Source organism: Perna viridis, chromosome 7, assembly GCF_037379345.1.
Source record: "Perna viridis isolate PV_CMFRI_1.1 ecotype Kerala chromosome 7, ASM3737934v1, whole genome shotgun sequence".
Taxonomy (NCBI): domain Eukaryota; kingdom Metazoa; phylum Mollusca; class Bivalvia; order Mytilida; family Mytilidae; genus Perna; species Perna viridis.
This window is the reverse complement of record NC_142451.1, coordinates 21522555-21548816: the sequence shown is the minus strand read 5'-3', so window position 1 is coordinate 21548816 and position 26262 is coordinate 21522555. Positions and strand designations below refer to the sequence as shown.

Sequence of the window (26262 nt, the reverse complement as noted above, 5' to 3'; positions counted from 1 at the left end):
TTCTTTTGATTACCGCTAAAACCTTGGTTCTCTTGATTACTCTTTCAGTGGGGTAGGGGTACATTTTTTTTTCATTTAATCACAAAACCTTAGGTACATATGTATTACCACAACTTGTCTGAAACCATAATAAAGCTGAAATATTGGGCCATATGTTGATACCTCTAAGTTGTTTTTTTAGAAAGTTGTAGTTCGAAAAATAAAAAAAAATAAAACATAAAAACATGTTTTTATGCCTCAACAAGGTATAAACTGTAGCCAACAAAATACAAAAAATGCTTTGGTTTATTTTTGGCGACAAAATTAATCGTAAATGGTAGGTATAAGGGTAGCTGAAAAATCGTATTTTTGTTGACGAGTGGGGGTGCACATGGGTTATCTCAGCCCAGATACTATTTCCGCAGTGTTCCTTATCTTCGCATACAGCTCCTACTTTTCTGAAGCCACTCCGACATGGACAGGTATAACTTCCCTCGGTGTTACTTACCATGGCATATTGCTCTTACTTTCTGAAATCATTCAGACTAGGACAGGTATAACTTTCTACAATGTGATTTACCTTGGCATACATCTCCTATTTTTCTGAAGCCACTCAGACAAGGACATGTATAACTTCCTTCAATATTACTACAGTTGCTGTTAGCTGGACATTTGTTCAATGTTACATATGAGCACTCGTTTATATCTGCAAAATAAATCATGCTGACGATATCAAATTATACAACGGTTTTGTTTCTATAAATTTTCATAACATAAATACAAATGATAAGTAAATATCTTTGTTATTGATCTTACAGAAGTTCAGTAGTCACATATTTGACAATGTTTCCTCTTTTTTCACTATATTGCCAATTGTATATAATCAAATAAGTAAGAATTTTTTTTAAATCTACAATATCAATTGGGCTCCGTAATTATATTTATGAATTATATCTTTTTGTACCTTCACATTTTTCATCAGAAGTTACACTGTAACCAGGCGGACAGTCAGAACAGTTGTAGGACCTATTAAACTGAACTTGTTGGTCTGGTGTAAGGTCAGTACAGTTACGTCCCAAAGCACATGGATCATCAGCACAACCATCAAAGTCTACATCACAGTCATCACCTAGTGAAATATATCATAGTACTACAGTTCATAGTAAGTAAAAATGTAAGGCAACATTATATTAAAGACAACATAGTCACATTCTTTAAACATACATAGGTGTAAATGATCTAATGCTTTGAATGATTTTATTAACATTTTTTTAAGCAAACATTTTTGAAAATCACATAATGACTCTCCTTCATTGACAATTGGAAATACATATATATCACACAAATGATAATCTTTTGACTTACATTCAAATTATAGCCCAAGAAAATTACCTAAGTATCTAACATTTCAGTTGCATGACAATTTACCTGTGTAGCCAACATTTATCAGCCTCATGACAAACTTACCTGTGTATCCAACATAACTGTTGAATGACAACTCACCTATGTATCCAACATTACATTTATCGTGTGTCCAACATAACAGTCACATGACAACTAACCTGTGTATCTAACTAAATATGCAGTCATATGATAACTAATCTATGTATCCAACATAACAGTAACATGACAACTTAACTGTGTTTATAATATGATTGCAATCACATGATAATTTACCAGTGTATCCAACTTTACATGCAGTCACATGACAACTAACCTGTATATCCATTATTACAGTCGCATGATGCTATCACGAAGTTAGGATTGGTTTCATTCCTCAATACTTCATAGTTACACGTCCCGTTACCATTACATCCACTACACATTTTTATTTCAACTTCTATAGATTCTGCAGTGAGTCCTTTGTCATCTCGAGTGGTGACACTGTTGCAGAAAAAACAATAAGCCAATGATGTAAGACATTTGAGACATTGAAAGTTTAGGTGATTAAACCAAGATAAAAACAAGAATTGTGGCATACCATCAACATGTAGCAAGTTAATCCTTTACCTTTTGAAGGAGGATTTCCTGGTTTTTTTTTTTAATTTAATTACATGTAGCATGTATATATCCTGAATATCCAACAAAATATACACAAAAACTGATATAAAAGAACATATGTAAGTTAACTTTCTAATTTCCCTACACTTTTGTCATATTTTTCAAATAATTTCTTTATCTGCTTTTTACAGAAGATATTTAAATGGAAAATTTAGCTTACTTATTTTTAAGCAGTATTATAATTCACTTCCTATGGTAATTAAATTACGATCTTGTAGTTTGAATAAAACAACAAAAAATATCACAGAAAATGCTAATTTTGAAATATACATGTAAAACAAATCCGAAAAAAAATATGTGTTAAAGATTATCCCTGTCTATTATAATATATTTATACTACAAGCGTTCTATTTGAGCAGTCAAAACGTATTGATCTTATGTTAACAAGTGATATACGGTCACTGACTGAATATGACATTCTGTTGTGATGTAACAAACGTTACATTGTTTTGAAGTATGCCTGGATATTTCTCATCTGCTTCAAATGAAAAAAAATTGCTTCTCTTGCTTAAAATGCCATTTTTCTTTTTAAAAAAAATGGATTGTAGTATAAAGACAATAACCGTTCAATGACTTGACAAAACTTTGATAAACGAATTCAGCTCAAACCAGTGCAAGTGTTTGGTAAAGCCTCACATTTTCCGACAATTCTAAACCTCATTCGTATATCAGTTTTATCTCAACGTAGTGCACTGTTATTTTCTATATATCTACTTGGTTAAAAGACTATTTAAAACTACTTGTAGTGTTCAAGTATGGTTCTGCCTAAAAACCAGGCAGGTGGTGATTTGACATATCTTCAGATAATTGATGAAACTGTATGAATACATTTGTTATAAACAACTCTTCCTATGTTCATTTCCTTGAACCTGCTACTTGCCGAGAAATATTTGTGACTGGTTATAGTGAGAAATTCTGCCTGGAAGGTTTCCTGTACTTTTTCTGTATAAGAACAAATTTAAGTTTAAATACCTCCAGTGGACTACTTTTATCAACACTTATATTTCCCTAGTACACTTTCTAGGGAGCCTAAAGAAGGATTTGCAATAAAAAAATATTTGATATTAAGAAGTGCATGAATCACCCTTTACAAGCGTTTGCCTAGTTTTAAGGCAGAGCTGTACTTAAGTTTTACCCATGTTGTTTTAAATTGATTATAAAACTTATTCATATATTTTACTCTTTACTGAAGAAGAGTGTGATTTTTGTTACAATTAACTTGTTCAGTAGCTCACTTTTATCTTTTGTTACAGTCATGTGTATCAAACATCAAGACCACCTATTAAAACCAAAGAAATCAGTCTTACAGAATATTCTCTGCATTGAGATTGGATGGTGTCCATGTTAGAGTGAGATTTCCTGTGCTATTATTAGCTGTAACTCCTGTGCTTGGTTGATTTATAATATCATATACAAATGAATTGCTATCATCTGATCCAAAATAGTTCAGTGTAACTGGACTTCCGACTACAGCTTCAATGCTTCCATCACCTCCAATAGAAGGAGCTTCATTCTCTGTGAACAAAAAGAAAAAAGAATATCACTTTCAACTGCTGAATGAAGTAACTAAGTCTCAAGGCTGTCTATTTTATTATATATACAGAGGAACAAAGGCAGATTCAGTTTAACATGAAGTTGCACAAACGGTTGTGCAAAGTATACTCTCAGTCGTACAAGTAGTTAACATAACACAGCAATAAAAAATATGCCCCATCTATGTAGAGCCACATACCAAATTTGGAATCAATATGTCTAACTGAAGCCGAAATAGTTGGGACAAAAATTTCGCTTTCATTCGATACAGTGCAAAAAGAGAAAGACCCATGAAATAAGCAGCTGAAGTCAGACAGCAATTAAAATTGCTTGCAATTTATGACCAATCTATACAAAGCCACATACCAAATTTAAAATAAATCTGTCCTGTGGGAGCTTAGATTTTTGTGATAAGAATATGGACGGGTAAAATTATGGATGGATAGACATGGTAATTCCAATATATAGTCCACTAATTGAATGGAAATATAAAACTGCATATATAACAAGAAAGACTAAACGTGGGAGTGAGACATTTTAAAATGTTTTTTTTGCCAAGACAAGAGTAATTAAATTTTATATTGTCCATATACTGAAACAAATATGGAGTTGCACGCATTGTCATAATACCCCTACTCATACAGGGAGTTGATATAAGATAGCAAGATGCCCCTTGACTTACTAAGCTGTTCAGTTTCAGCTTCAGCCTCGATATTCGTGGACTGAGTGTCTTCAGCAAAGGAACGGTCCCCTGTTGCCAGATAATCGAAAATACATGCTTTGTACTGATCACTTCTTCCACCACACACAGAGTAGGCCTGCTCTAATGTAGTTTGGTTAAATTCATCAATGAATAATGGAACAAAGTCTGGATGGCTGTAGTCAGACCATGATTTACCATCATCGTAAGTAAACATCGACGTCTGTGTAGTTGTTGCCCCTATAGCAGTGAAAATGAAAATGGTCAAGTTACCACTCTTGATAATTGATTGTTCACAATAACTCTGGAAGAACGTCTATTTGTGGGTACACATTTTCATGGTTTTCTTAGTTCCATAAAACCATCAATTCAATTTAAGTTCTGAACCAAATACTAAGTGTACATTGATAAGGATCCACAAATTCAAAACTGCACAAACTAACAATTTTAAAAGAAACCACAAAATTTAGTATCCATGAGTAAAAGATATTTCATCAAATAAATAAATAGTATGCAAACTTTCAATTAAAAAAATGAGATAATTCATGTTTACCATATATGCATGTTTTGACAAGCACTCCCAGTTAAAATCAATATTACTGCTATAATTTCAAGACAAAGACCGAAATTCTCAGTAATCCTATTTCGAGTCATATGAGTCAAAGTACATGCATTTTAATATTTCAAACAATTTGCCAAACTAGACTAAAATTTCAACTTCATTTAAATTTCCAGTGTTCCGAATCAATACAACAGTATGAACAGTTCACATCAGTAAGATTTCAAACCCACATTTTTGACCAAAATTGTAATAAATTTTCCTCTCAGTGTCAACATCACTGTCTGGGAGCTGAGTACCATCAGGTAAAATGAACTCATTTGTTTTGTTATCATCAAAGTTTCCCATAAGTCCTTGCACCATTCCTTTAAATGATGTTGGAATAGAGGCTGACAATGTTAACTGCCTTGTTTTCACTTGGATGGTTAATTGGATACCTGAAAGTAAATTGAGAAGGTATTCATTCTGTAATTCACAATGAAAACTCTTTTGAGAATCCCTCCTGACCCTTTGTGAGATCTGTTTACATAGAATTCTTTAAATATCATTGTACTGCAAACAAATGCACTCTTTCTGTCATTGAGTACTGGTACACATAAATGTACACTTTTTCCAAGTAAATGTAACTTGAACTTTATGACCTTACCAAGCGATATCCTTGCTTGAAATACTAATTAATTAACTTGACTTGATCTCATGTGATCGCATTTTTCTCAATTAATCTCCTTTTCAAGGATTTCCCATAGTTTTCCATTATGCATAAACACATTTGATACCAATTCTTCACATACATTATCATGAAAATCAAATCAATAATTTAGGAGTTGTGCTAACTACAGAGTAAACATTGCCACATATAATAATCATATTACTACATTATGATAACTTGCATATGAAAATATTATTGTCATGTGTAAATATTGGCTTGCCAACATATGATTATCATATATTTGTGAAAAAACTTATGATTATCATGTTATCATCATACAATAGTCATATGTAAACTGAAGCATATGTTAATCGTATCATGCTCAATCATATGATAATCATACAAATGACACACTTTCACACTTACCAGAAGAAAAGGCAGCTGTAAGAGTAAAGTTTTCCTTCCGTTTGAGAACTAAACCACTTAAGTACTCAGTAAAGTTTGAAGATATATCATAGAATTTTGTAGTGAAGTCTTGCCCATTACCAAATACTGACATCCCTATAAAAATAAAAAAGTGGTTCCTTCAACTGCTACCAAACAGAGAAAATAATATAACAACTTAAAAATGGTGAATCAGCAATGGTTTTCAAACTAAAATTTGCACAAATTAATTTAGTTTTATCTACATTATGGAAAAAATGTAGTCAGCAGAATTGTTAACCAAGTAGTGACATACTTGAAATTTCAAAGACTAAAGACTCCAGCTGCTCTCATTTCAAGAAAACTTTTTTTTCATTTAAAAAGTAATGCCCAAATTCAAGTACATAAACACCTAATTCTATATGAATGACAAGTCTGTTGAAGTTTATTTGTACTTTAAATTCTTAAATTAACCTGCATATTGTGTCATTTTTTTTTATTTATACAAATACATTGCAAATTCATTTTGGAACTCATTAGTTGTCAAACTTTGATTTAAAATGTCAATTTTTTTATAGACCTACACTTAGATAAAAGAAAATTCCCAAATATAATTTTAGGATATTTTCTTACTTTTAAGATCACTTGTTAGTTCTACTTGAAGGGTGGAATTTTCTCCTTCCTCAGCAGCGAATGCACTGAAAACAGTTGCATTGATTATCTTTGTTTCATTTCCAGACACAGAAGTGGCCAAACTTGTCCTGGCTTGAACTTCAAAAGTGGCATTGTCTATCTTCATCAATGTGTATTCTCCCCAACCATTGAATGTGTATTGGAAGCCATCCAGGGTATCAATATGTGGATCACCAAATGAAAAGACTGCAACAAAGAAGAGACAAAATAAAATACAAAAAAAAAGCAAAATAACTAAGAATATATTTAGATGTTTGTATGATTTACTTTTCCTGGAGGAGTGCTGCGAAGAATTATCAGTTAGTATTTTTTTACAAAGTTACCTAGTAATTGTTTCACAAAATTTCCAATCAAATCAATTACAGACGATAGCATGCAACAGATATAAAAACATTGAATTGGATGCATTATTTTAAATTTTGAGAAACAGATTTTAACATTATATTGGGTGGATTATACCATAACTCCTATTGGAAAAACTAAATTATGTTTTGATTCCGCTTCTAATAATTTGACTTCAGAAATCTATTTTCTAATCATATCAATGTGGAAATCCTCATTGATTTCAAAGATTTGTGAAAAGAAATATATCAGAATGATCTTTAATCATACTCACAAATTCCAAATGGTGTTGCAATGTAGCATATGCCAGTTGGGCGAACTCTATAATACAGACTACAACGGTCAGATTTGTAACAACAGTTCTCCTTAGGAACAACATTATCACTGTAGTATTTGACAGGATCTGTTCTGGGGTTGGCTGATACCATACTACCAGCAGCAGGCCTACCTCTCATAAAAAATCCATAGAATGGATGGTAGCAACATATCTATAGAAGAGGTTTAATGAAAAGATAACATAACTCAAAAACATATGTTCAAAATATAAATATGCATGTGAATGGACTACAGATATGTGAGCAAAAAGAAACTAAGAATACTTTGAGCAAGCTCAAAAGGAGATTATCATCAGTTTAAAATGTTAACCCCTTAATAAGTTTGATGATCTCCCTTGAGCAGTTTAGGAAGAGTTGTGCTTACAAAATTATTTTTCTTTTATTTTCCCTTGAGCGGTTGATGAGAAATTGTGCCTACAAGTAATGTAGACAAATAGACCGTGTGATCCCTATATACTGTCCCGAAACTTTGGTTCTTGGGGTATAATAAAAGAGTAATCAAGAGACCCAAGATTCTAGTGTAAATCAACAGAATGTAATCAAGGGAAAGACCAGATATGGAAAACGAACACACGCAACAAAGAACAAAAAATAACCAAAAACATTGTATACAAAGCAACAAAAGTAAATGAGCAACTCTGACTCAATTAAAAACTGGGAGCTTGGACCATGTGTACCGATAAAGAAAGTGTGCTCTGCTTTTCTAGAAACACCTCCTCAGATACAGTCAGACTAAAAAAGAAAGGAAAACTATGACACGTTGAACAAATTGGTTCTCAATATGCAGATGGAAAGTATACGATACACAGCATATAGCAATGGAAAGGAATTTGATTGAAACAAGAAATCATTAAGATAGAACCCATCTGTGTGGGCCCCACCATGACAATTAAAACATATGTACAAAACATATTTTAACAGGAACAGTAGGTTGATATTTTCTTTTAATTTATTTTTTCATTTCATTTTCTTTTCAGCACAGGTACATGTGTATAACCTTTTCTTCAACCTACTCGTTAATCTTGGAGTAAAATTTTGGGGTCCACCCTTCCAATACTTCCGTGTTTATTAAAAATATTACAAAATGCTGTAATAACAGACATGTTGTCCATATGATAACATTTACTTAATTTCAGCTCTGGTCAACAAGGCCTGTACCATGTTGACTTTTCGTGAACTGACTAGTTGGCCGATAGGTTTCCAAGGAAGTGAAACTCAAATGCCCGAATGACTAAATAACACTTTTGTTTTTTAAATGGAATTTACTAATTTCTTATTTTTTTTTTACTTTCAGTTTGTTGGTAAAATAGCTAAGGGTCAGGGAAAAACAGGGTCAGTTGGGTAACCATATTTTCAATGGTCCGATATGTCCACTTTCAAGAGATGGCATAACATTAGACAAACTTATATTTTTTTCCTATACAGATTTCAAACTGTTCACTGTAATTACAGCTGCAGAATAAAAACAATTAATACTGTAAAAGTACTATTGTTCGTGGGGTATCAATTTTCATGGTTTTCGTGGGTAGGTCCAACAAAAAGGAGAATACCATTGATGTGTATACTGAAAATCTTAAAACCATGAATTCAAGAATCCACAAACTTATGTTTATCACCTTATCCACGAAAATTGAAAACGAAATTTAAGTACTTTCACAGTACATGAACATTACAAAAATCATCAATTTAATATGATACTAACTAGAAATGTACATGATAAATGTATTGTATATATATCCATATACCTAACATTTCAGATATAAGTTACTAATGTATGATTCACATTACTTTCATGCAAAAAACGATAAAAAGAGAAAAGTCAACACTATTATGCTTGGCCATGTAAATACCATATAACAAGGTTATCAGACTTACATGACTAGGGATAAAGCCACCAAAGTCATTATTAACATAACAGTCTCCATAACTGTCTGTATCTACAGGTTGGAATCTTCCGTCAAATAACATCATGAACCTATGACATGGACAAATTGAATTAAAGTTAAATCGTCCATTCCTTAATCTAGTTCTAGTATTATCAGCTATGTTTTTCCAGTACCAACGAAGACATAGAGCTGATGGTGAAGGATTAGGTGATCCTTGGTGTAACGTCATGAAAAATATTCCATTGGCAGCTGAAAAACAAATTGATATAAATGTAAAAAAAATCATAAAAAAATGATGACTGAGGTGTAATTCAATTTTGAATATTCTCATTGAATGTATTTTATGAAATGTCTTAAATTTATGCAGGATAGATCATGATCAACACAACGTTTACACTAATACTATGACCATGACACCAGTCTGTGGATTGGATATAGAACTTACATATTCAATTTTTCCAAAATCAATAAGTGAATCCACAAAAAGGGAAAGTTTAATCTCGCGACTTTGATCGTTAAGCAAACAAAGCAAAGGATAAAGTTTTAAGGGATGGGTTAATGTTGAAATTTATCGAAAGATATCTTTCCCAAGTATGGACACGGAAATCAAGATTCTAAGAGCCCTGCATAGCAATAAGTAGTTCTTTTCCATCTGAAAAAAAATCATTTAAATAGAATGAAAACTTCATTTGTAATAGTATGCACACTGAATATGAAAAATTTAATACTTAAAAAAAACCTATATCCAATCTTTTTGTCATCTAGTGCAAAGCATCTAATGCTTCAAAATACAACATATCAAAAACTTCAACAAAGGAGTCATAACAGAATGTTATCGTCAGTTGGATTTATGAAGACCATGACTAAACATATCAATTTAATATGCATGTATCAGAACGATTTTCCAAGGTCAACAAACCCTGCAACACACAAAGCAGAAATCATCCGAATTAGAAGTAAAAACTCATATTGGTAAAACCTTCAATTAAAAAAGCTGAATTCTGCTTAAAAATGGAAGGTCTGATATATACAAAATATATCAAATAAATATATTTAAGCATGAAAATATTCATTTACATACTGTAACCTGTGAAATTTTTGCGGCAGATTATTTTCGCTATGTTCATGGTAATACCGGTTACAAGAAAATAAAACTGTTGTAAATATTTTTTTTTTTTTTTTGAAGAACATTATACTATAATTTTGGGACCGATCACGAATTTAAAACTGCGCAAAAGTAGATTGGTCACAGAAACCGTGGAAAAAAGACGGCACATAAATTTCCGGGTTTACAGTATAAAAATCAAAGACTGAAATCTTCAAAGTCGCTAATAGTCAAACATTCACTGCCACTGATTGATTTTGGCTACCTTTCAACATCCAAAATGGTTCAAATGCGATATAATCTAAAATCTAAAATATGAATGTTTTCAATCATCCGGAACAAGATTAAACAACTGGCAAAGGTTATATATATTTACATTGCATGGCGTATAACTACATATATATGCAAATCATACGCAAATATTTAAGTACTGAAATTACGAATGTAAGAAGTTGCTAACAATATTACAGACTTGAAAAGAATCATAATGGTAAAACCTTGATTTTAAAAAGCAGAATTCGCTTTAAAGTAGAAAAAAATCAGATCTGGTATTTAAACATGAAAATATTCGAGCATGATGATAGGATGTGAGAATGCTGATTTCATCAGCCAAACTGAAAAACAGAAAGAAAGCAAACCTAAACTTATAAGAAGGTGCACAAAGAGAGGCATCTGTGTATCTTTCCTGGAAAGAGGTTAATAGTGTTTGGTTTGAAACAGGAACATTGATTTGATTGCACATTACCATATAAACAGTTATACTGTACTTACAATCAAAAGTATTGCCTCTGAGTTGTGATATTCTAAATGCAGCATCCGTGTAGGAAAATATAGCAGACTTTGAAGTTCCTTGACCAGCATAACCAATGACAACCTTCCTTCCAGGAGGGGGGAACAAAATGTTAACATCACTATAGAATGTATAACCATATGTTTTTCCACCATCTGTTGCCAGAACAAACTGGATTTGGACTGTGTCCTAAAATAAAGTTGATTCTTTTTTGTCATTAAAATGTATGTTCCCTTAGTTGCATGAGATGTATAGAGGGTAATAAAAAATTGAGCTTCAATAGGTAAATAAATCAGCAATTGTCCTATTATATAGACAGGATTTTAAGAAGTCAATCAACTACAGGCTCTAAAAAGCCCGAATAGCTCACTTGGTTTCACAAGGTACATATACAATGTTTTTTTGTAAAAGGAACAAAGTTTTTCATGGACAAAAATTCCAAAAGGTTGTTTTGTGGAGGATACCCTAAGAAAATCATATCAACATTAATTGAATTGTGTCCCCTATTTTCAGGGTAATGACATCAAACATAGCAAAATAATATCGTCCAAAAAGGGTCATAACGCCAACATTAGTCAACAGGTTTTCATGACAATTTTACCACAGATAGATATCAAAATGCTGAATATTTTTACCATGTCAGAATTGGCTAAACTTCATGGTTTTTGAACTGCTATCTACCCTATGTTCTAATTTTAGTAACAGCAGCCATGCTTTTCAACAATCAAATTTTGAAATACAAACTGTGTGCAAACTTTCATGGGGGTTGCAGAGGAGAAGAAGAAAATGTTTAAGTCAATGACAACAGATGTAAGTGATGGCAAAAGCTCACGTGACCTACGGCCTGGTGAGGTTAAATAGCAGAATATTCCACCATAAATCGGAAGAAAATCATATCTTATCAAAATTTAAGTTCAATAAGTCAAATAAATTTCATCAAAATCAGTGAAGCAGAACAAAAGGTTAAAATGACATAATTATAGTCAACCATCAAAAATCAGCTCAAAATTTGATGCACAATGGTAGAATGCTGGTATAAAGGAAGAATCAAACAAGGCTGAAACTTTATATGCTGAATCGGCTGGTACAAAACATAATGAATACAACTTTGACAGTGTTTGGGGAATTCTGGGGGTCTGAAGTAAAATGTACAAATTCCTTCATTCTGGGAATATCAAATGATGTTGGCACTAAAACAGAAAGGCCCCAAATGACACACATGTAGTTGTTGTTGGTAAAGAAGCTGAGTTTAGTGAAAGTTTAAACACTGGATGCTCTTTAGAGGCTCTGAATCTTCTTCCATCTTTATACGTTACATGTACAATGTATTTTTGTTTTGAAAAAATAGGCAAGTTTTCATAGAAAAAAAAATCCAAATAATCATATCTATGAAACAACCATATTAACTTTCATTGAATTCTGTCCAGTTCATTTTCACTGAAGCAGAAAAAGGGTACTTAACAAAAAACAAAAAAACAAAAAACAAAAACAAAAAAAAACAAAAAAAAATACAAAAAAAAAAATACAAAAAATACAAAAAAGGCAATAATTCCAAAATGGATTAACAGATTTTCAAAAGAAATTTGACCAGATATAGATCATCATGCAGAACATTTTACCAATATCCGAATTGGCTAAATCTTACAGTTTTGGAGATGTGTGCTATTTCTAGTAATGGTGACCATGTTTTTTCTATGGATAAAAAATCTCCATTTCAGTTCTATGCAAAACACCCTGAGGAATATTCATACCAAGTTTGGATTAAATTGGTCTGGTAGCGCCAGAGGAGATTATTTTTGAAAGAAATACTTTTAACATTAAAAATAGCAAAAGAATGTAAAAAAGGGCAATAACTCCAACATGGCTTAACAGTTGGAACACAAATTTTGACAACATATAGATCTAATCATGCTGAACATTTTTACTCACGTTCGAAATAGCTAAACTCAACATTTTTGGAGATACATATGTATGCGAAAAACTACTGTCTGATTCCTAAGTTCTATTTTTAGTAATGGCTGCTACGTTTTTCGACGAATCAAAAATCCCAATATCTGTTCTTAAGAAACATTCATACCAAGTTAGATTCTAATTGGTCAAGTAAACTGCTAGAGGAGTTGGAAAAATTGTTAACGACGATGGACGACAACAACGATGACAACGATAGCAGCGAAGAACGCCAAGTAATGGCAACAGAGCGCTTGGCCCTTTTAGCTAAACAAAAAAAGAAACAGAAAAATAATAATGTCCAAAAGCGTAATAACACCAAAATAAGTAGGTTTCACTTACCACTTCTGGGTCAAATGGCCACCCCTCTATGTATTCTTATAAAAACACACTGAACCTAGATACATGCATTATGAGGACATGGCATGTGAGAATGTTGATAAAATAGTCAAAATAATGCGGGAATCTGTACTTTCAAATATGAAAATTACTATTTACTACAAAAGTGTATGAATACTGATTACTGGTACATATGTTAGTAATTTGCCACCATGTTGTCAGTTAGGAGAAAAGGTAACTAGAGGCTCTGAAGAGCCGGAATCGCCCACCTGGCTTGATAAGAAAATAGTGGGGAAAAAAACACTGACGAAGAACAAAAATTAAACATGGCTTTACAGATTTACACGATAACTTGACTACAGATAGATCTTATCGAGCTGAACATTTTACACAAATCAGTATTTGGCTAATACGTATGGTTTTGGATATATATATGCAAAAAAATTCTGTCTGATCACTATGTTCATTTTTAGTAATGCAGGGTTTAACGCTAACTTCAATATTTTGGTGAACAACTGGTCTTATTTCTGAGGTAAAACAGGTAGTCTGCAGACAGTAATGATGGTCCTGTTCTTAGATCTTATAAAAAATACAGCAACATTTTGATAGCCCATACGACTACCATGAATATTTTTCAAGTAGTCTTCTCCAAAATTAGGGTGGCACAAGACTACCAGACCACTGATAATGTCGATCCATGGTAATTGCAGTCATGTTTTTCAACGATCAAAAATCCCTACATCAGTACTACTGTGTTCTTCGGTGTATTACGCTCACTCGTGTATATCGCGCACCCGCTTCTTGGCAAAGAGATCAGCGAAAACAATTTCAGTGTAAAACGCGCACTCGTAAGCGAGAAAAAATCACCAGCAGAAGACCACATTGAAATGAAAGGATTCCGGTAAAGTTTTTGAAATGCGTATCCTTTCATTATATAATATTTTAAGTAAAAGCACTTGTTTATGTTTCCCTGCGTTTGCAAACCATTTATTGATTAAAATACAGCAATGTATTGGATCCATTCAACGAGTCGGCTTAAATGCTTTCATTTCCTGATCGTATGCAATTCATGGGTTTCACGTCAACAATGGCGTCAAATCCGACCGTTTAAAAAAAGGGTGTTTTAATTTGTCAAGCTTGTGTATTGTTAGTTGACATCTGAAAACAGTTCATTAAGCGGATTGAATATTAGAGACAATCGTTCTCACCTTTTAAATTGATCTTTTGTTATTTGAAAAATAAATTACGATGGGCTAGACGACAGGTTGGCACTCCCGTTATTTTATATTTAACGCTCCACCAGGTGAAGTTTATAATTAGAGCAGCATGTGGTTTTTCGTGCAAACAATGAAATGCAAAAAAATACGACATTGTTGGATTTTTGTTTATTTCACATTAAACTGTTCTCAAAAATACACCATGGCTCATAGTTGTCTTTAGTTGACGATTTCAGTTCTGATTCTCGAAAATTATCTCTCCAGAAAAAAAATCTAGAAATTCATTTTTTTTTGTTATACCGCGCACCCCCTCCTGGAATAAAGAAAAGGTTGAAAAAGGTGTGTGATAAACACGTCAGAATATGGTATGCTGTACACCCTAAGGAACATTTATATTAATGCTCAATGGGCTGAGAGGTTCCAACGTGCAACACTCATTTATAAATTTCAACCTCCCATTACCGAATCAATTTGTTACCAAAGAATATACTCGAATTCTTATTTAGTATAAGCCTATATTTGTACTCCACTTGATCAAAAAGCCAATTTTTTTGTGATTCAATAGTTTGAGTGTCCAAGCCATCCTGGGACAGCATGTGTGAACAAACTGAACACATTTATGTATTATTAAGTAGCCCAATGTTTCAGCTATACAATGGTATCAAGAAAGTTGAGGTAACACATGCCCGTAAGCTGTGAATGAGAAATATGTTTGATATTGAGATCAGTTTTCTACGTGTAGGGGTAGTATTTTTTATCATTTTTTGAAAAGTCTTTCTTGAAAATTATTTTTTGTGGTTTATTTATGTATAAAATTGAATAAACTATCATATAGTCAAATTTATGCGACATTTTACGAAAAAATAGAAAATCTTATTTTTTGCATTTATTGATAAATTCTGACTACGAAAATCGTAAAAAGTCATCAAAAGGACCCCAAAAGTATTAATTGTGATAATACTAAAAAGAAAATATTAAATACGCAAAAATATGTCAATTTAAGCGATTTTTCCCCAAAACCCAAAGTGTTACCGCAACTTCTTTGGTACAATTGACAAGTTGAAACATTGGGCTACAATGATGATTACATATATGTGTTAGTTGACTTCGTTTTGTAGAAAGACGTTCGAAGAGTAAAAAAAAACGTACAAAAAATGTTTTTTTGCCCTTAACGAGGTATAAAAAACAACAATATTATTATTATTATTGTAAACAATAAAATATTAAACAGAGGAAAGGCAACATTTATTTATTTATACATTTACAGCAACAACTATAAGGGATTCAAATACTATAAATGTAGTAATGTACTTACATATGCGCCATACAATACTGTGTGATTCCAAGTGGCAACATAAACACATGATGCTTTAAAATCGTTTGTTTGGGCATAATAATTGACTGCATTAGAGACTTTGTCGATCATATTCTCTCTCTGAGTATGATCACCACTGCTATCACCTTCTGAGTACACGTGGTAATACATGGCACCACTACCATCTCTGCCTGGATATATATCTGTCCATAATGGGGCAATAATATCAAATGGCAGTCTGAACCTGTCCAATGGCACTGGATAATAGCTTGAATATGTACATCCTAAACAAATCAAACCATTTGAGGAAATCTGTAATAAATAGCACAGAAATTGAGTGAGAACCAATAAGTTCAAGTGCATGCAGTCAAGTAGAGTAATCTTTACTCCAAAGTCATTTTTAGAACTTACATCTTTAACCAAGATCTACATTCTGGATTTTCTTTGAAGAACATACATGCTGTGGACTACCTGAAAAGGCATATCCTTAATATGGGATCGAAATTTCATACACACTATTATCTAATGACTCTGTCGATTGTGCTTTCCATACCTGTCATACAGACCAACTAAAGAATAAAATCAAATATGTAATCAAATTGCAAGAACGTTTGTTCCAGACATCAACTAACTCACTTTAAAACTGTTTTATTCTTTATAATTTTGTCAATTATCAGTTATAGAGATGTTAACTATTTTCTGATACTTTTACATTATGTATAGTGTAATACATCGGCATATTTATTTCAGACATATTGAAGGCAGGAATACATTTACTGTGCATATAATCATTAAGATATCGATATATGCTAATTTTAATGGATAATTATTTTGTAAATAATATTTCATGCAAAACATTTCTACCTATTTGTTTGCGCCACATCCACAATTACCAGACTTCTTTTATTGATCATAGTTTACTGCATTAATCTAAAACTAAAAAAACTGTGAGCAAAGCTCACTTGTTGATACCCCCCATTCCCCCAGAAAACACATAAAGAAATTCCATAGTTAGTTTAAGGCATATGAATGAAAAAACAAATATAAAAGAAGGTGCACAATGGCATCATGTGAAAGATTCGTCAAATTCTATTGAGCGGTTTAGGAGTCACAGATTAGAAAGTAGTCTTCCACCTTGGTCAACCAATGACAAAGTTCATGTTTTGCATAAAAAAAACCAAAAGTGATTCAAATGCGAATAAACACAAAATAGGAGGTGCGCAATGGCATTATGTAATAAACAATCAGTAAAGGTTCCTTCAAATTCCATTAAAATCAAAAACTGAAATAGAAGATCATCATATATTCACTTCTATATAGGTTTCACTAAATCACAATCACTGGTGTAGGAGGAACAACAGATAAGAGATGTTTCCCCACATTCTCATATTCAGATTCTGTGATAATTTCATTAAATCACATTTACTGGCGTAGGAGGAACAACGGATAAGAGATGGGTCCCCATATTCATGAGCGACAAAATCCATGTTAGGCTATGAGAAAAACACAAATTTATTTGGATCAAAATCCGATCTAATATAGGAAGTGTACAATGGAAAGAAATTAAAAAAGACTTTATCAAAGTTTCATTAGATTCCATTCAGAGGTGTGAGAGGAGTTTCGGATAAGAGATGTGTCCCTATTAGTGTAATAAAAGTAAGGGATGAAGGCAGAAAGAAAGGATGGATACCCTTATCATAATACCCAATGATAACAACTAAAACAGTATCTGCCATCACAGAGGCTTTGATTGAGATGTAATAAAAGAAGAGAAAAATGTCGAATGTAATTATAAGAATTGAATGTTTCATTTTTTGTGTTTCTTGGGTGTGTTAAAGCATTGACCTTCAGTTACAAATCTAAAACCACTTACAACACATGCCACATCTTAATCGGTACATAAAGCCATATACCAAATTTAAATCGATTCATCCATTTGAACCTGAGATAATAGCGCAACAAAATTTGGACATACAGACAAAATAATTAAAACCTATCATCCACTCAATTAATAACTTAAGCTGATATTTTACAATATTAAACTTTTACCCATTATGGAACCTTTTTAAATGATGTACAGTAAATAGTCAACCAGTATAGTCCGGAAATTTTAAATCTGTGAGTCTGCTGTGAATCCACTTTCTAACATGATTATTTTATTTTCCGCAGAGGTCTGTTTCATAACACAAATCTTTGAAAATTATAACATTCGTTCTGATCAACTTACTCTAATGTATGTATGGGAACCACCAAGGAATGGAATGGATGAAACGCATCGAAGAGGCCTGGTAGATACATCATCACCATTAAGTACTGAATCACCTACTGAAGGACCATATGGAAAAAGTTCTGAAAGAAGAAAGTCACATGTTCAAAAAAAAAAAAAAAAAGCTGCCAGATAAACTCAAAGATCTGCAATACTGCCTTTTAGTATTAGAAAATGAAAGTTTGATATTTCCGTTCATTACAATTTTCCTTCAGACCAATAGTAACAATCAGATAGTGACTAACCTGAACATTTTCGTTCATTACAATTTTCCTTCTCGTCAAAGTCTCCAGTACAGTTTGCTCCACCATATTGAGGGGCTGGGTTGTCACATGCTCTGTACCTACTACGTGAACCACTACCACAAGTCACAGTACATAGTGACCATCCTGACCATGTGGACCAACCTCCATCTAAAACAATCAGATATTGGCTAGCCGAAGTGGACAAAAATGGGTGTTTCCTAATATTAAAAAAAATGATTTTCTAATATTACAAATTCATTTTGTAATATTACAAATTCGATTTCTAATATCATAATACCTTTTTTTTTCATATTAAAAATTAAATTTAAATTTCTAATATTAAAAATATTAGAAATGAATTTGTTGTATTCAATTACAATTTTTTAGAATTAGAAAATCATTTTGTAGTATTGAAAAATGTGACTGATTTTGCAATATTGTAAAGAGATTTTTGAATATTAGAAATTCATTTTCTAACATTACAAAATGTATGATATTTTTATAACATTACTAAATTACCAGGTAGTTAATGAATAATGAGGTTCTGATTTCACTACTAGTTCTTAAACGTCTCCAGTAATTCGCAAATGACACAGCTTTATGTATGTTTCGAAACCTTGTGAATTGGGAATCACTGCCAATTCTAGTTTTCCATGATTCAGTTTGAACACTTGCAATATTTTTCGGTCGTAGGTAATGTTGCATACATCAGGAATAAGGCCATTATGATAATGTTTATGATTTCCGTGCATCAAGTAGGAAAATAGCCTAGTCAAGAATATCTGTTTGGATTCATAGCTAATATCCAACATACAAAGTTCCTGTAGAAACAAGAGTTTTCTTTTGTATATCTGTCTACCTATATGATGTAAGCCCACAATGCTCTCACACAAGTCAGATAGATTTGACGTCTTTACTTTTAAAACACGTTTGATTAAACAGTGTTGCAAACGATTTAAACGGGGTATCTCGTTTGTTTTCAAATAATTGTTCCATACTTCACAACCATATAGAGTGGACGGAAGGACACCAGATTTGTATAAGTCAATAAGGACTTTTGGGTTTGTCATTTCAGGAATTATTTCACAAAACCCTTTTTCAATATTCAAAGACCACTCTCTAACATTAAAAATTCAGTAGTTGTTTTTCATATTTACGGAATGCAAGCCATTTAAGTAAGTATTTCAAAAGGACGTAACCCACCAACAACCGACAACCTGGTTGAATGTCTCATTGTGGGAAGGGTAAACAGTAGTCATTTTTCTTACAAACTTTAACTATTTTGCGCTTCGGTAAGTACCAGAATGGTTTGAAATACGTTATTTGAAGTATCCAAGTACTAATCAAATTGAATATTTGAATTTGAAGTCCTTTCCTCCAATTTGACAGTAAACCGGTCTCTCGGATGACAAATTTGTAGAAGGTAATATTACTCCCCGTTGCTTAAAATCTTCGAAGCCAAAAGTTGGGAATATGAAAAATGACTTTTGAATTTCTAATATTAAAAAAAACGAATTTTTAATTTTAGAAAACCAGTTTGTAAATTTTAAAAAAAAATGTGACTGATCTTGCAATATTGCAAAATGATTTTTTAATATTAGAAATTCATTTTCTGTTATTACAAATTCATTTTCAAATATTTCAAATTCAATTTGTAATATTACAAAATGTGAAATATTTCATGATATTACTAAATTACCAGGTAGGGAGTTGTAATATTAGAAAATTAATTCTTAATATTACAAAATATATTTTAAATATCAAAACATATTTTGTAATGTTAAAAGAATGATTTTGTAATTTTTTTTTCTAATTAAAAAAAAAAAAAGAAGATTTTTGGCCAATTTGGCTCGCCATACTAACATGTATTAAGATGAGAAAGAGAGAGAAAAAAATAACTGAATTATTATTCTTCCCTATAGCTTCTATTTGCATTTGAAACAACTAAAATTACATGTAAGTTAAGTATATATATTTAAACTAAAAAACTAAACTGGAGAAGACTTTGTAATAAGGCCCCGGTGTGAAAAATCCTTTGCTCTAATGAGGCTGTTTTTGCTGGGCTGATCCAAAAGAAGGAACATTGTTTAGCTAGATACTTTAATCTCAGTTTCTGCATATAGATTATATATATTTTGACCTCTATGTACTATTTTTAGTAACAACGACCATGTTTTTCGATGAACGATGGATCAAAAATTTTAAACGATCAGTTTGTCCAGGATACCCTAACAAGTTTCATTCCAACTGGTCAAGTATTTTCTGAGGAGATGAATGGAAACGACGACGGACAGAAAGTGATGACATTATCTCACAATGACTGCTAGATTTATATAATAGTTGTTTATAAACTGTTCAATATCGTGATAATTAGACTGCCCACAAAGCAGTGGTATTGACTAAGATAGCGATAAATGACCGAGCAGCAGGCGAAGTCAATATCGCTGTCGCAGTCAATACCACTGTCCTACATGCAGTCTAAATATAACGATATTGACCAGTTTATCCAAACTATTATGTTTATTTCATTGTGGAAACATATCTTTGATTTTTTGTACATATAATTGTGACTTTGTCAAATGCACGTCTGAATCGCAACTGCGTTTTATAAAAGGAGCGTAGCTGTAAATCCGCAGCTGGTCATTTTCGTGAAATATTCTGATATTGACCGGTTTTCTTGTCCGGTTTTCTTCGTGGTATTGACTGATGGAGATTCTAACGTGGAATTAAGAATCGGATTTTTTTTTCACCGATATGAAGTAAAATTACTTAAATAATAATGCACGTACATGCTTACGAACAATTGACAATGCAACTAAATACATACTGTACAAAGATGTAATAATCCCTACGGAAAATGGCCACATTAACTGACAAAAAGGAAAAGTTCTTCTAAAAATGATTAACTAAATTCAAAACTATTGTATGAAAATTCCCTAATAAAACTTAACCAAACATATACCAAATATATGACTGTGACAGAGTTAAATCTGTGCAATATATATTATGTGTAATTTCGATTATGAATATAATGGAGAAGAAGTAGCAATGTTTAAACAATATATATCGCAAATATTAATAATGCCCCGAAAAGAAATCAACAATTTCATTAACCGGAACGTGAAAATAAAAAAAAAACCTTGTCAATGGCTATGATCGCAAAGGCGGATACAGGTCTTTTTTCGGCAAAAAATGTTTGAAATAAAATGAAATTTTAAGCGTAACGGTGGGCTCGCTCCCGTTCTTCGATTTTTTATCCAATTTTTTTATCATCGAGTTAAACGTAGCGCTAATAATATGAATCCAACTTAAAAAAAAAATGCGATTCCTAGCTCAAGACAGCAGAGAACTTATATAGAATATCACCTACTTTATATTGAATATTAATAATATTGAGAAAAGGATGGTCTATTGTGCATGGTCATGCTTTTCCGTATCTTTAAATAATCCATGGCCATTATTTTCCACAAGTACTATTAGGTAGATAATAGATATCATACATTTTGTACAAGTATCAAACTGACAAAATGTAAAATGTAGCTACATGTATTTTATTTTGTAATGAGTAGAGAGATGTCTTTTTCAAAACATGCCTTAATAATAAGGCATTTTATCTTGTAATAGCTAGCGTTTTATGTACTTAACTTGGTTTGAAGAAAAAGTGTAGCATATAAATGGACATAGGTGTTTTAGTTCAACTTGATGTAGTTGAAATTTATTTACCCAAGACACCTTCACCAGCACAATAACTACTTCATAGTTCTTAAAACCGATTTTAATACTATATTCATAATTAAATTCGAATATAAAAACGTATATCACTCACCTGGTGTTGTCGTGGAAAATTGTGAAGATGTTTCAGGAGTGCTTCTTGTTGGCCGATTTGTAGTAGAGGTCATTGTTGTTAGTTGAGTCGAAGTTAATGTTGTTGATGAAGGTTCAGTTGAAGATTCGTATGAAGGCGTTGTTGGAGGTTCTGTTGAAGTAAATGTTGGTGGTTCTGATGAAGTTAATGTTGTTGGTGACTGCTCTGTTGAAGTTAATGTTGTTGGTGGTTCTGGTGAAGTGAATATTGCTGTTGTAGATTCAGTTGAGGTGATCGTAATTGTTGAAGGTTCAGTTGAAGTAAACGTCGGTGTTGGAGGTTCTGTTGAAGTGAACGTAGTTGTAGTAGGTTCAGTTGAAGTGATCTTAGTTGTTGTAGGTTCAGTTGAGGTGATCGTAGTTGTTGAAGGTTCAGTTGAGGTGATCGTAGTTGTTGAAGGTTCAGTTGAGGTGATCGTAGTTGTTGAAGGTTCAGTTGAAGTGAACGCAGTTGTTGTAGGTTCAGTTGAGGTGATCGTAATTGTTGAAGGTTCAGTTGAAGTTAACGTCGATGTTGGAGGTTCTGTTGAAGTGGATGTAGTTGTAATAGGTTCAGTTGAGGTGATCGTAGTTACTGTAGGTTCTGTTGAAGTTAACGTAGTTGTTGTATGTTCTGTTGAAGTGAACTCAGTTGTTGTAGGTTCAGTTGAGGTGATCGTAATTGTTGAAGGTTCATTTGAAGTTAACGTTGGTGTTGGAGGTTCTGTTGGAGTGAACGTAGTTGTACTAGGTTCACTTGATGTAATCGTAGTTGTTGAAGGTACAGTTGAAATTAACGTTGATTTTGGAGGTTCTGTTGAAGTGGACGTAGTTGTAGTAGGTTCTGTTGAAGTGAATGTAGTTTTTGTAGGTTCAGTTGAGGTGATCTTAGTTGTTGTAGGTTCAGTTGAAGTGAACGTAGTTTTTGTAGGTTCTGTTGAAGTGAACGTAGTTGTAGTAGGTTCAGTTGAAGTGATCTTAGTTGTTGTAGGTTCAGTTGAGGTGATCGTAGTTGTTGAAGGTTCAGTTGAAGTGAACGCAGTTGTTGTAGGTTCAGTTGAGGTGATCGTAATTGTTGAAGGTTCAGTTGAAGTTAACGTCGATGTTGGAGGTTCTGTTGAAGTGGATGTAGTTGTAGTAGGTTCAGTTGAGGTGATTGTAGTTACTGTAGGTTCTGTTGAAGTTAACGTAGTTGTTGTATGTTCTGTTGAAGTGAACTCAGTTGTTGTAGGTTCAGTTGAGGTGATCGTAATTGTTGAAGGTTCATTTGAAGTTAACGTTGGTGTTGGAGGTTCTGTTGAAGTGAACGTAGTTGTACTAGGTTCACTTGATGTAATCGTAGTTGTTGAAGGTACAGTTGAAATTAACGTTGATTTTGGAGGTTCTGTTGAAGTGGACGTAGTTGTAGTAGGTTCTGTTGAAGTGAACGTAGTTTTTGTAGGTTCAGTTGAGGTGATCTTAGTTGTTGTAGGTTCAGTTGAAGTGAACGTAGTTTTTGTAGGTTCTGTTGAAGTGAACGTAGTTGTAGTAGGTTCAGTTGAGGTGATCGTAGTTGTTGAAGGTTCAGTTGAGGTGATCGTAATTGTTGAAGGTTCAGTTGAAGTTAACGTCGATGTTGGAGGTTCTGTTGAAGTGGATGTAGTTGTAGTAGGTTCAGTTGAGGTGATCGTAGTTACTGTAGGTTCTGTTGAAGTTAACGTAGTTGTTGTATGTTCTGTTGAAGTGAACTCAGTTGTTGTAGGTTCAGTTGAGGTGATCGTAATTGTTGAAGGTTCATTTGAAGTTAACGTTGGTGTTGGAGGTTCTGTTGAAGTGAACGTAGTTGTACTAGGTTCACTTGATGTAATCGTAGTTGTTGAAGGTACAGTTGAAGTTAACGTTGATTTTGGAGGTTCTGTTGAAGTGGACGTAGTTGTAGTAGGTTCTGTTGAAGTGAACGTAGTTTTTGTAGGTTCAGTTGAGGTGATCTTAGTTGTTGTAGGTTCAGTTGAAGTGAACGTAGTTGTTGTAGGTTCTGTTGAAGTGAACGTAGTTTTTGTAGGTTCAGTTGAGGTGATCTTAGTTGTTGTAGGTTCAGTTGAAGTGAACGTAGTTGTTGTAGGTTCTGTTGAAGTGAACGTAGTTGTTGTAGGTCCAGTTGAGGTGATCGTAATTGTTGAAGATTCAGTCGAAGTTAACGTCGGTGTTGGATGTTCTGTTGAAGTGGACATAGTTGTTGTAGCTTCAGTTGAATTTAACCTGGATGTAGATGGTTCAGTGGAAGTTAACGTTGGCGTTGAAGGTTCAGTTGAAAGTGAAGTAGTCGTCGAAGGATCAGGTGATGAAAAAGTCGTTGTTCTTGGGGGTTGAGTTGGTGGAAAAGACGTTGTAGGTGATTCAGTTGAAGTGAACGTAGTTGTTGTAGACTCAGTTAAAGTGACAGTCGTTGGAGGTTTGGTTTGAGTAGACATTGATGTTTGAGATACAGTTGGTCCAACGGACGTACCTGACGTTTCTGTCGGTGTAGAAGACATGGACCCTGACTGACTACCCTCAGTTGAGTCACTTGATGAAGACGTTTTTTCAGAGAATATACTTGTGACTCCGGAAAATGTTGTTCCAGTTGATGCTTCAGATGAATATATTTCTGTGATACATGTTGTAACTGTTTGACCCAAAGTGGTTACAGATGTTGTGGCCGTGGATTCAGCTGTTACGCCCAGAATCGTGTTCTTTGGACTATCTGCTGAGTATATAGTAGTAACGCATGTTGTAACTGATTGTCCCACTGTGGTGACTGTTGTCGTTATCTTGGGATCAGAGGACAGATACCCTGACTCAGTAGGCTGTGTTGAACTAAGTGTTAAAACGTTGGACGAAGATGTTTCATCAACTTCGGGAGGACCAATAGTTGGAAAGTCCGAAGTTGACGCTGTGGACTGTGATGTTTCACTACCTTCGCGAGGATCCGTAGTTGTGAAGTCCGGAGATGGAGATGTTGATTCTATAGGTTCGACGGATGTCGTATTGGAAGTCGCCGAAGTAGAAATATCTGCGTTAGTGACTGGAAAATTTGTTGAATCAGTGGAAAATTCAGATGTATCAGTCGTTGATGTAGTTGACAAGACAGGCGTTTCTGTTGATTCAGTGGTGATGCTTTGTGACGCATTTAAATTTGAATGCAACAAAATCACTATTAGTTTGAAACGAATTACATGTATGCAGTTCATTTTGTCTCCACAAAGCGCCACAAGCTAAGTTTGTCCTGCAAGATAAACAAAATAAACAAAGAAACACCAACTAATTTTCACTATCTCATGTATGTACATACATGATTTCACTGTCTAAGCTATCACAGCGTTTTCCTAATAAGTTCATTCGTTTAGCTTCATTAATGATGATCTTAATGAAACTGCACAAAAAAGAGTTTTGGATAAGGCTGATAAAATAACATTCGCATCAACGTTATTCCTTGATTTTTTTCAAATTGTCGTGTCTTTTGTAAGTCGTAAGACGCACATTGGTTGGACATGAAATTAAAGCAGTGAAATCATTATAGACGACCATTAACGTAAGTTTCAATATGACAGATTACAACGTGAAATCAAAGGAAGAAGGAATCGAACTTACCAAATAGGTAAACACTATGTTCGTTTTATTAATTCCAAATTATGCTGCACAAAACGAATTTTTCAGATGTAATAATATATATGCATCACGCTCTTATTTGCGTGTGTTCGTATGTGAATATTTGTTTTTAGTGCACTTTAAATTCAAAATATTTCATGCATGTCAAAAGGTCTATTATTGAATTTAAATACTAGTAAATCTGAGAACCAATAAAAAGGGCAAAAATGTAGTAATAAACAATTTTGTTTTATAAATAACTAGTTCCGTCTTGACCCTATTGTGTAGATTAATGCAACTAATGAACCAACAGAAAAATAAGATTAAGTGCAGATGTGTAAGCCATTCAAAGGGGCGCTATATAACAGAGCAGAACTTGTATCTGTTGTAATTATAGCAAAATTCAAGATGACATTCATTGTTCGATTT

At 33.1% G+C, this 26262-nt stretch overlaps 1 protein-coding gene across 6 annotated transcripts in view; it reads right to left on the bottom strand.

Moving 5' to 3' along the window:
* The window catches only part of LOC148611777 (uncharacterized), a 71381-nt gene that overhangs the window by 36957 nt on the left and 8162 nt on the right, over window positions 1-26262 (bottom strand). For 3 of the 6 annotated variants that reach the window (XM_088592641.1, XM_088592640.1, XM_088592643.1), the window contains exons 2-16: window positions 22211-25471; window positions 18385-18552; window positions 18101-18222; window positions 15874-16185; window positions 11037-11244; window positions 9150-9409; window positions 7214-7427; window positions 6538-6783; window positions 5908-6042; window positions 5066-5269; window positions 4256-4513; window positions 3348-3555; window positions 1697-1863; window positions 944-1108; window positions 560-685 (exon numbers count right to left, since the gene is read on the bottom strand). In XM_088592641.1, the coding sequence (XP_088448767.1) occupies window positions 560-685; window positions 944-1108; window positions 1697-1863; window positions 3348-3555; window positions 4256-4513; window positions 5066-5269; window positions 5908-6042; window positions 6538-6783; window positions 7214-7427; window positions 9150-9409; window positions 11037-11244; window positions 15874-16185; window positions 18101-18222; window positions 18385-18552; window positions 22211-25436 (6019 nt within the window). In that variant the 5' untranslated portion in view covers window positions 25437-25471. Of the gene's footprint in view, window positions 1-559; window positions 686-943; window positions 1109-1696; window positions 1864-3347; window positions 3556-4255; window positions 4514-5065; window positions 5270-5907; window positions 6043-6537; window positions 6784-7213; window positions 7428-9149; window positions 9410-11036; window positions 11245-15873; window positions 16186-18100; window positions 18223-18384; window positions 18553-22210; window positions 25472-25836; window positions 25986-26262 lie in introns of those variants that run through there. The other 3 variants (XR_015924195.1, XM_088592644.1, XM_088592639.1) reach the window with 2 other exon arrangements.